Genomic DNA, 12,246 nt, shown 5'->3' on the forward strand with positions numbered 1-12,246 from the left:
TTCCCTAATCTGATGCTCTGTAAATGCCTTCACCCTCTCGTTCAATACCCTCCAATATAATTTCTCAGGAATACTCAACAAACTTATACCTCTGTAATTTGAGCACTCACTTTTATCCCCTTTGTCTTTGTACAATGACACTATGCAAGCATTCTGCCAATCCTCAGGCACCTCACCATGAGTCATACATACATTAAATAACGTTACCAACCAGTCAACAATACAGTCACCCCCTTTTTTAATAAATTCCTCTGCAATACCATCCAAACCTGCTGCCTTTCCGGCTTTCATCTTCCACGTAGCTTTTACTACCTCTTCTCTGTTTATCAAATCATTTTCCCTAAACCTCTCACTTTGCACACCACCTCGAACAAAACACCCTATATCTGCCACTCTATCATCAAAAAATTCAACAAACCTTCAAAATACTCACTCCATCTCCTTCTCACATCACCACTACTCTTTATCACCTCCCCATTACCCCCTTCACTGATGTTCCCATTTGTTCCCTTGTCTTACGCACTTTATTTACCTCCTTCCAAAACATCTTTTTATTCTCCCTAAAATTTAATGATATTCTCTCACCGCAACTCTCATTTGCCCTCATTTTCACCTCTTGGACCTTTCTCTTGACCTCCTTCCTCTTTCTTTTATACATCTCCCACTCATTTGCATTATTTCCCTGCAAAAATTGTCCAAATGCCCCTCTCTTATCTTTCATTAATAATCTTACCTCTTCATCCCACTACTCACTACCCTTTCTAATCTGCCCACCTCCCACGCTTCTCATGCCACAAGCACGTTTTGCGCAAGCCATCACTGCTCCCCTAGATACATCCCATTCCTCCCCCACTCCCCTTATGTTCTTTGCTCTCACCTTTTTCCATTCTGTACTCAGTCTCTCCTGGTACTTCCTCACACAAGTCTCCTTCCCAAGCTCACTTACTCTCACTACTCTCATCACCCCAACATTCTCTTTTCTTTTCTGAAAACCTCTGCAAATCTTCACCTTTGCCTCCACAAGATAATGATCAGACATCCCTCCAGTTGCATCTCTCAGCACATTAACATCCAAAAGTCTCTCTTTCACGCACCTATCAATTAACACATAATCCAATAATGCTCTCTGGCCATCTCTCCTACTTACATATGTATACTTATGTATATATCTCTTTTTAAACCAGGTATTCCCAATCACCAGTCCTTTTTCAGCACATGAATCTACAAGCTCTTCACCATTTCCATTTACAACACTGAACACCCCATGTACACCAATTATTCCCTCAAATGGCACATTACTCACCTTTTACTCACCTTTGCATTGAAATCACCCATCACTATAACCCGGTCTCGTGCATCAAAACCACTAATGCACTCATTTAGCTGCTCGCAAAACACTTGCCTCTCATGATCTTTCTTCTCATGCCCAAGTGCATATGCACCAATAATCACCCATCTCTCTCCATCCACTTTCAGTTTTACCCATATGAATCTAGAGTTTACTTTCTTACACTCTATCACATACTGCCACCACTCCCGTTTCAGGAGTAGTACTACTCCTTCCCTTGCTCTTGTCCTCTCACTAACCCCTGACTTTACTCCCAAGACATTCCCAAACCACTCTTCCCCTTTACCCTTGAGCTTCATTTCACTCAGAGCCAAAACATCCAGGTTCCTTTCCTCAAAGATACCACCTATCTCTCCTTTTTTCTCATCTTGGTTACTTCCACACACATTTAGACACCCCAATCTGAGCCTTCGAGGAGGATGAGCACTCCCCACGTGACTCCTTCTTCTGTTTCTCCTTTTAGAAAGTTAAAATACAAGGAGGGGAGGATTTCTAGCCCCCGCTCCCTTCCCCTTTAGTCACCTTCTACGTCACATGAAGAATATGTGGGAAGTATTTTTTCTCCCCAATCCCCAGGGATAACAATGTTTCATATTTTACATTATACTTAGTTGCTGTCTTTTGTATTAGCAAGGTAGCACAAAGAAACAGATGAAAGAATGGCCCAATCCACCCACATAGACGTGTATATACATAAACGCTCCCACACACTTATATATATACCTATACATTTTAATGTAAACATACATATACATACACAGACATATACATATATACACATGTACTTATATATTCATACTTGCTGGCTTCATCCATTCCCGCCGCCACCCCACCACACATGAAATAGCACCCCCCCTGCTCGTGTGCAAGGTAGCGGTAGGAAAAGACAACAAAGGCCACATTCGTTCACTCTCTGTCTCTAGATGTCATGTTTAATGCACAGAAACCACAGTTACCTTCTCACATCCAGGCCCCACAAAACTTTCTATGGATTAATCTTTGCCTTACATTCTATATTAGTAATGGCTCATTCACCAGACATGCTGTTACTGACTCCCTCTTGGTCCATGGTTCTAACTCCCCCAGTCCCCCCTCCCTTCCCTCCTCTATGCTATTCCTGTACGGAACAGGTACAGTGCATGGTTCAAAGTGGAAGCGGATGTGTCCATAGATCTTGTTGGTTGACAGTTGACAGTTATCTTGCAGGGAATGAATTCTTGTAAGATTCATGGACTTTGTAATTATTATGTATAAAGCAAAATAAGATACTTTAAAAAGGACAGGTGTAGGCTTTTCGTCTTTTCTCACAATAAATAGGGCAATCAGTTCTAAAAAAGGACAAATTTTCGTAGCGACCCTGTCATATACTGTGGATTCAGCTGTATTGGCAGTCACCAGTAATGCTGTTCAGTATCGTCAACTTGACGGTGTTCAGTTTTCTAACCTCTCTCTTATGGTCTGGTCTCTACAAGTTAACCTACAACAGTACAAGACTACAATGGACCATGGTCCATGGAATACCAAGATGAAGTTCTCAACATTGAGATAGCCTCTGTCTTATGCACTTTTGAGTCTCAGCCTGACTGTCTGTGGCAGAGACTTCTCAGCCATTTGATAGCCAGGTCACTGCCAGCCAGGACCAAGAGCCTTTCCAAAACCCCTGGCCCCACCTGGAGCACTACTTCAAGCTCAGCCGTTAAGACAAGAACGACAAAAATGCCAAAAATGCCACCTGACACCAAGAAAATCGTTAGAGGCCATGTCACACATTTTGAGTTGACCAATTGCTATTTCTGAGTTTGTATATAAATAGTATACCATGCATTATGCTTGATAATTTAGTGAATGTACTTAAATTTCAAACTTACCTTTCAGTTCCTGCAATATAATGATTATCTGGTGAACTAAAATTAAGTTCATGGTATTGGTTTGGTTACAAGGGTTTCAAAACAGTACATTTTTGATAACAGTTATAAAATATTAAGGAAAAAAAGTTGCAAAACTTGTAGAAAATGCTTATTTATTCTTGGATTTAGCTTAAATATGCATTTTCTATGGGTTTTGAAGCTTTTTCCTTCTTTATATATTCATTAAAAAGTTATCATTATCGGATTCGGATTATCGTTAACTTCTGATAATTAGTTATAAAATTGTTGGATCATTGATATCAGACTTAAAAATTGGGGTTATCGAGTTATTGTTATCAAAGTTAACTTTTTGGTTATCATTGCCCAGCACTGCTAATAACCATTGAGGAGATGAACACTTGAAATTTGGTAGCAGAATTTAGTTTTGCAGTCATGCTGTGTAATGAGCAGGGATCCTGATGAGCTGTGCTATGGTTGATGAAAGTGCCCTGTAACTCAGTATTCTGCAGAAGTGATGAGATTCTAGTAAAGCTATATATTGATTATAGTTCTATTGGAAGAGGAGCCTTTTTTAGGTGAGCTCCATATAGAGTAGATGACTTGCAAATGTATGCCATAGGACTCGATGATGTTGGTGCAATCAGTAGTTGTTGCTGGAACTAGGCCAAGATGTGGTAATGGTGTTGCTGGGTTGCTGGAAACAAGCTCAGCACTGTGAAGTTGAGTGCTGTAGAACTGAGGTGTTGGCATGGCTTGTAAGTGTAGTACAGCTGAGTTGATAGAAGCATATGCTCTGCAGGCAAGCACCATTGAGCTGGAAAGTGAGCTGCATGACCCTGAAGTTCCTGCCTTGCAAGAGTTGGTGATCATGTGACAGTACAGTGTTGCTGCCACAAATTGATTTAAAGAATTGTAAAACATGGATGTGCTAGGTTTCTAATTGATGCACACTATTCATTTTGAAAAATACAGTGCAGTTTACTAGTATGAAGATTGACTTGAGAAGGTAAAACAATATTTTATGAATATGTGATTAAGAATTTACACATGCATGGGCTGCTTGGGATCAAACCTTCATAAGTTCAAATCCTGGTCACAGCAGCCATTTCATAGTCCACTCAGCTGTTCATCTTTCCCTAAGGCCTGGTCATTAAAATGGGAATGCAGCATAGTCTAGTGTGTGTGTGTGTGTGTGTGTGTACATTTGTAAGAGTTAAGACATAGTAAATATATACAAAGTTAGGAGATGGGGCAACATGAATGTAAAATTCTCTTCCTGTAACACATAGATAGTATTCACATGCTAGTGTATGCATAGGTGCATGTACCGACTCAAAAACTTAAAAAGCTGCTGATGAAGGTCACCATAGATGCTCTTCTCATTTACATCTCATTTCAAAACCAGAACAGAAAAGCTGTTTCATCATCAGGACTGCATGCTTGAAGTAGTTAAGATACCATATTTACATTTATGTAAGATAAATTGTATGCATCTTGTGTCTGTAGAGAATGATTATGGGAATAAGGAGTACTCATTGTCCCTTAAAATGTGGTATTTTTATAGAAAATGAAACTGTTAGATTTAAGAAAAGCCCCATGGTCATCAGCTCTTGGGTGATTTCATCAAGTGAGCTTCATATTATATGCCCAGTTAAATTTCTTTGAGACCTTTTGGACAGTACCAGAGTTATCAAGGGATCACTTATTTTAGCACAGTATAAGGAATATCTCTCTGTCGATCAAGAGACTTATTTTATTGGCTCAACTTGGACTTAACAGTAGAGCACATAATGTGAGGAAGGTGGACTCTGCCTTTGTCTCCCTCAGAAAACTTCCAGTAGAGAAAATCAAGAAAAGATGCCCTTTGCATTCATCCATGGACCTCATCAGAAGGAACTTTAGTTTAGATATTTAGGATCTACCTTATGTGGCTCTGGGGATTCCTCCTGCTGGGAACACAGATGCCAGTGTGCCTCCAAATTATCATTAAAAGTATCCATTTTCATTTTTAGGCTTCATCTGATAATTTTTCTGTAAACCCTCCTTCTTTTTTCATGTGGGTGTGTTGTCATGCTTGTGGGAAAGATCACAGAGAAGCAGAATGTAAGTTTTGAATACTGAAAAACCTATTCTCTCTAAGGCAGTGTTCCACAAACATTTTCTTCTGGTTTTCTTACTCTGTTGTGCCTTCCACTTTTTTTTCTTTCAAAAATCTTACTCTGTATCTGCTGCTACCACTTTTAGGTTGATGCCATGGTCTGCAAGGTTTGTGCTAGGGTGGCCGGAAGTGAGTATGTTGTTGACATCATCTCTGCGGTAGTCTGTAATTGGCTGAAGGTTGGCCTAAAACAAACAAGCTGCTGTTACCATGGATAAGTGAATAGTGAAGAGCGCAGAAGCCAGTGCTTCCTCATCAGAAACACTGAGGGTTTGAAGGTCCTAACCCTATTTTTTGTGGAGAATACCCTAAAGAAATTTCTTATGCTTACTCGACACTACCTTGGAAAAAAAAATTTTATTCAAATTTTCAAGGCTTAGTTTTTTTGCTAAGAGCTCTTTCCACTACTTGCTTAAGTGCAAAAATCTACTCAGCACTTTATCAGCCCTTCCTAGATGTTCCCTCTTCACTTATAAATGGTTTAGTGATCTTTTCAAACAGTCACAGTCCTACCATAAACCTTGCCAATTATACCGTGAAGACACTTTTTTTGTAGTTATGATAATTTTCACTATTTTCCTTATACAGTGGAACAGTCACTGACTTCATCTAATTATCAGTCTCACAAATACATTTCCATGCTGCCAAACACACTTCCCACATCCATTCAGCTGCAGTATCACCTTATCCCTTCATCCTCAGACTTTCTATGCCTTCAACACCAGGAACTTTTCCTTTTGTTTTTGTAGTTTACTGCTGATCTGTCCTTTTTTATGGTTTTATTCTTTTCCTCATACATATTTTTAATCTCTTGACCTCTAATTCTACACAATCAATGCCTGTATGTCTTCAACTATCATTGCCAATCACTTCTTTAAGATAATCGTCATACTTTCAACAAACATGATTTTTTATGAGTAGTGTCATAAACTGTACATGTCTAGTAAACCTAAATTTTTCATAAAAAATCTTCCTGCCCACATGTTTACCTGCTTCTTAAATAGCTTGTTATTCCATCATAGACAATTTTTTACCTTTTTTGTAGATCATTATATTCTTTGATTTTATTCATATTCACCACCTTTTCTACTGTGCAGTTTTATTCAAGGCTGTTTACCTTTTTTCATTCATCACTATTTTTTGCAAGATTAAATATCTTCCATACTCACTTTTTCTTATCAATCAGCTTCATTACATAATCTGTCCTTTTTGCTGTTCATCTTTTCACAAGCTGTTCTTAGAATGCCACACACCTCAGTAGCATTCTTTTGTTAATGCACTTTTCAGTTCAACCTCTTTTTCTCTTGTTTCCTCAGTTCCTATCTTTTATCCTTCTTGCTTTTATATTTGAATTTTAGTTCATAAAAGGATCAGGTGTTTGCTTTGAAGAATGTATGTGAGAAATACTTAGAAAAGCAAATGGATTTGTATGTAGCATTTATGGATCTGGAGAAGGCATATGATAGAGTTGATAGAGATGCTCTGTGGAAGGTATTAAGAATATATGGTGTGGGAGGCAAGTTGTTAGAAGCAGTGAAAAGTTTTTATCGAGGATGTATGGCATGTGTACGTGTAGGAAGAGGGGAAAGTGATTGGTTCTCAGTGAATGTAGGTTTGCGGCAGGGATGTGAGATGTCTCCATGGTTGTTTAATTTGTTTATGGATGGGGTTGTTAGGGAGGTCAATGCAAGAGTTTTGGAAAGAGGGGCAAGTATGAAGTCTGTTGGGGATGAGAGAGCTTGGGAAGTGAGTCAGTTGTTGTTCGCTGATGATACAGCGCTGGTGGCTGATTCATGTGAGAAACTGCAGAAGCTGGTGACTGAGTTTGGTGAAGTGTGTGAAAGAAGAAAGTTAAGAGTAAATGTGAATAAGAGCAAGGTTATTAGGTACAGTAGGGTTGAGGGTCAAGTCAATTGGGAGGTAAGTTTGAATGGAGAAAAACTGGAAGAAGTACATATTTTTAATCTCTTGAGCTGAATTTCTGCACGAATGAATCCTGTATGTCGAATATCATGGGGCCAATCCTGGGAGCTTTAAGATAATAGTCATAACTTTCTCAAACAAAAATGGGTATTTTGAGGAATAGTGGTCAAAATGTTGTATGTTTCGTAGACCTAAATTGTTTATCCAGAATGTGTCCTGGCCAATGTTTACCTGTTTTAATAGGCTGGGTTATTCCATAATAGACAAGTTATGTTAACTGTGTTTGTAGACATTATATTCTTTGATTTTAATGAATAAATTCGACCAAGATTTATGTGCAGGTTGATCAGGAGAAGTGGTTGGACCCATTGATGAACTATTTTTGCAAGATTTATTGTGCATCGGCACTTTTCGGGTTAAATCGGGCATCGATTACATAATCTGCTAACATACAAAATATATTCTGTGGTCTAATGGCCCCACCTTAATTCTCTCTCACATGTAGTTGAGCACATAACGTATCATATCCTTTCTTACACTGATTATATCAAAATCTTTCCCACCCAGTCTTCTTTGTTCTTGCACAACATGTTTTTTGGGTGTCCTGATGTTGAAAATATAAACAGTATTTTTGGTGTAACTGCTGATGTACATACTCTGTGTATCACTTCTACCATATACATTTTCTCATGGGATTCCCATCCTACTTATTATTCCATTCACTTCATCACGCTTAACAAATAATTTTTCCCATAGTTTCACTTCTGTAATTGCTCTTTCATGTTTTTTCCCGACAGGATCTTTGACCTTATCTTTTCTGTCAATGCAAACAATTTAAACAAATCACACTTGAAGTTGTAACTAATTTCCCAGAGCTCACATACAGTATTTGCAATCAGACATTTTTCACTGAAAGTCTTGTGCTTTCCTTTGCATAGCTAATTGTACTGATGCCTGATATCACACCTCTCCCTCCATATTCAGCAAATGTTTCACAGTTCCTTAACTTGGTTACACATGCATATAGTATATCTACTTTACCCTTCTTAATTCGGACAACTTACATAATGATTCTGGTACACACTCTGTGGCATAAACAGCAAGTTTCATAAAGTATAGTAAAGCAGTTTGGAAATGATGATGTAGTTTTAGGCATGAATGAATGCCTAACTGGTGCTCATGTTTATGATTCAGAAAATACAGAGTTGATTTTTCTTTTATTTTATATTTTATTATACTTTGTCGCTGTCTCCCACGTTAGCGAGGTAGCGCAAGGAAACAGACGAAAGAATGGCCCAACCCACCCACATGCACATGTATATACATACACGTCCACACATGCACATGTACATACCTATACATCTCAACATATACATATATATACACACATAGACATACATATATACACTTGTACACAATTCACAATGTCTGCCCTTATTCATTCCCGTCACCAGCCCACCACACATGAAATAAAAACCACCTCGCCCCGCACGTGCATGAGGTAGCGCTAGGAAAAGACAACAAAGGCCACATTCATTCACACTCAATCTCTAGCTGTCATGTATAATGCATCGAAACCACAGATCCCCTTCCACATCCAGGCCCCACAAAACTTTTCATGGATTACCCCAGATGCTTCACATGCCCTGGTTCAATCCATTGACAGCACATTAACCCCGGTATACCACATCATTCCAATTCACTCTATTCCTTGCACGCCTTTCACCCTCCTGCATGTTCAGGCCCCGATCACTCGAAATCTTTTTCACTCCATCTTTCCACCACCAATTTGGTCTCCCACTTCTCCTCGTTTCCTCCACCTGTGACACATATATCCTCTTTGTCAATGTTTCCTCACTCATTCTCTCCATGTGACCAAACCATTTCAAAACATGCTCTTCTGCTCTTTCAACTACACTCCTTTTACTACCACACAACTCTCTTACCCTTTCATTACTTACTCGATCAAACCACCTCACAAATGTTGTCCTCAAACATTTCATTTACAGCACATCCACCCTCCTCAGCACAACTCTATCTATAGCCCATACCTTCAAACATACCAATTTTTGCTTTCCAAGATAACATTCTCGACTTCCACACATTTTTCAACGCTCCCAGAACTTTTGCTTCCTCCCCCACCCTATGATTCACATCCGCTTCCATGGTTCCATCCACTGCCAAATCCACTCTCAGATATCTAAAACACTTCACTTCCTCCAGTTTTTCTCCGTTCAAACTTACCTCCCAATTGACTTGTCCCTCAACCCTACTGTACCTAATAACCTTGCTCTTATACACATTTACTCTCAGCTTCCTTCTTTCACACACTTTACCAAACTCAGTCACCAGCTTCTGCAGTTTCTCACCTGAATCAGCCACCAGCGCTGTATCATCAGCGAACAACAACTGACCCACTTCCCAAGCTCTCTCATCCACAACAGACTTGCCCCTCTTTCCAAAACTCTTGCATTGACCTCCCTAGCAACCCCATCCATAAACAAATTAAACAACCATGGAGACATCACACACCCCTGCCGCAAACCAGCATTCACTGAGAACCAATCACTTTCCTCTCTTCCTACACGTACACATGCCTTACATTCTTGATAATAACTTTTCACTGCTTCTAACAACTTACCTTCCACACCATATATTCTTAATACCTTCCACAGAGCATCTCTATCAACTCTATCATATACCCTCTCCAGATCCATAAATGCTACATACAAATCCATTTGCTTTTTTAAGTATTTTTCACATACATTTTTCAAAGCAAACACCTGATCCACACATCCTCTACCACTTCTGAAACCACACTGCTCTTCCCTAAGCTGATGCTCTGTACTTGCCTTCACCCTCTCAATCAATACCCTCCCGTATAATTTCCCAGGAATAGGTTAGGTAATTTGAGCACTCACTCTTATCCCCTTTGCCTTTGTACAATGGCACTATGCAAGCATTCTGCCAGTTCTCAGGCACCTCACCATGAATCATACATACATTAAATAACCTTACCAACCAGTCAACAATACAGTCACCCCCTTTTTTAATAAATTCCACTGCAATACCATCCAAACCTGCTGCCTTGCCAGCTTTCATCTTCCGCAAAGCTTTTACTACCTCTTCTCTGTTTACCAAATCATTCTCCCTAACCCTCTCACTTTGCACACCACCTCGACCAAAACATCCTGTATCTGCCACTCTATCATGAAACACATTCAACAAACCCTCAAAATACTCACTCCATCTCCTTCTCACATCACCACTACTTGTTATCACCTCCCCATTAGCCCCCTTCACTGATGTTCCCATTTGTTCCCTTGTCGTACGCACTTTATTTATCTTCTTCCAAAACATCTTTTTATTCTCCCTAAAATTTAATGATACTCCCTCACCCCAACTCTCATTTCAATAGTGTGGTATACACTGTGCTTTAAAAAATAATAGTAAGGTGATCAGTTATTTGCAGCATCTGTTATTTCAGAGTATGGGTAAAGAACTGGATGTGAATAAGCTGAATCGTCAGGTGGATAGATACTCAAAGATGGAGAGGGATGATGTGTTACTACACCTTATTACTGCTTCGCGTGGAAATACTGTCATTGATCGTCAGAAAATTTTTTCATCTCTCCTTGATGTCTACTGTGAGTAACTTTTAATGGTGCATTTCCTAATAAGTGGAATTATGGTTTTGTTTCAGAGGCAAAATGTCGTAATGTAATTTGATAATTAGATATGATATGTATGTTATTTTCTGTATTTTCTTGAGGGTGCAAAAATACTTGAACCATTTTAGATGTTTAAGAAACTGAAGGAAGAGAACTCTTTGCCAAAGGAATGAAAGGGAGCATATTTAGTGCCCATTCTGAAAAAAAGGAGATAGTGAAAATGAACTAAATGAGAAGCTAGTATCACTGGTGAACATGATTTGTAAAATGCTATAAAAGATTGTCAGAAAACATATTGTGAAACTACTGAAGTTAGAGACAACATGGAAATAGAGAAAAGAGATCAAACATAACAGATCTTTCAGTTTTCTGTGTTATAGTGAGTATCTTTCTGGCTAAGATAGATGGATAAGTGGATTTTGTTTTCTTGGATTGCTAGAATTCATTTGACTCTTATGCAGGATTTGGTGAAAAAGTTGGCTTTGAGCTTTGCAACAGGTGTATTTAAGCTAGACTCCTTACTCCTGAAACAGGAGTGGTGGGAGTATGTGATAGAGTGTAAGAAAGTAAACTCTAGATTGATATGGGTAAAACTGAAAGTGGATGGAGAGAGTTGGGTGATTATTGGTGCATATGCACCTCGGCATGAGAAGAAAGATCATGAGAGGCAAGTGTTTTGGGAGCAGCTGAGTGAGTGTGTTAATAGTTTTGATGCATGAGACCGGGTTATAATGATGGGTGATTTGAATGCAAAGGTGAGTAATGTGGCAGTTGAGGGAATAATTGGTGTACATGGGGTGTTCACTGTTGTAATTGGAAATGGTGAAGAGCTTATAGATTTATGTGCTGAAAAAGGACTGGTGATTGGGAATACCTGGTTTAAATAAGTATACATATGTAATTAGGAGAGATGGCCAGAGAGCGTTATTGGATTAGGTTTTAATTGATAGACGCACGAGAGAGACTTTTGGATGTTAATGTGCTGAGAGGTGCAACTGGAGGGATGTTTGATTATTATCTTGTGGAGGCGAAGGTGAAGATTTGTAGAGGTTTTCAGAAAAGAAGAGAGAATGTTGGGGTGAAGAGAGTGGTGAGAGTAAGTGCACTTGGGAAGAAGACTTGTGTGAGGAAGTACCAGGAGAGACTGAATACAGAATGGAAAAAGGTGAGAAGAAAGGAGGTAAGGGGAGTGGGGGAGGAATGGGGTGTATTTAGGGAAGCAGTGATGGCTTGTGCAAAAGATGCTTGTGACATGAGAAGCGTGGGAGGTGGTCAGAT

At 39.2% G+C, this 12,246-nt stretch overlaps 1 protein-coding gene across 2 annotated transcripts in view; it reads left to right on the plus strand.

The window, feature by feature from the left end:
• The window catches only part of LOC139759410 (leucine-rich PPR motif-containing protein, mitochondrial-like), a 407,417-nt gene that overhangs the window by 387,739 nt on the left and 7,432 nt on the right, over nt 1–12,246 (plus strand). For both annotated transcript variants that reach the window (XM_071681494.1, XM_071681495.1), the window contains exon 14: nt 10,785–10,944. In XM_071681494.1, the coding sequence (XP_071537595.1) occupies nt 10,785–10,944 (160 nt within the window). The remainder of the gene's footprint in view (nt 1–10,784; nt 10,945–12,246) is intronic.

The sequence above is a fragment of the Panulirus ornatus genome, chromosome 33 (assembly GCF_036320965.1).
Source record: "Panulirus ornatus isolate Po-2019 chromosome 33, ASM3632096v1, whole genome shotgun sequence".
NCBI classification, from domain to species: Eukaryota; Metazoa; Arthropoda; class Malacostraca; order Decapoda; family Palinuridae; genus Panulirus; species Panulirus ornatus.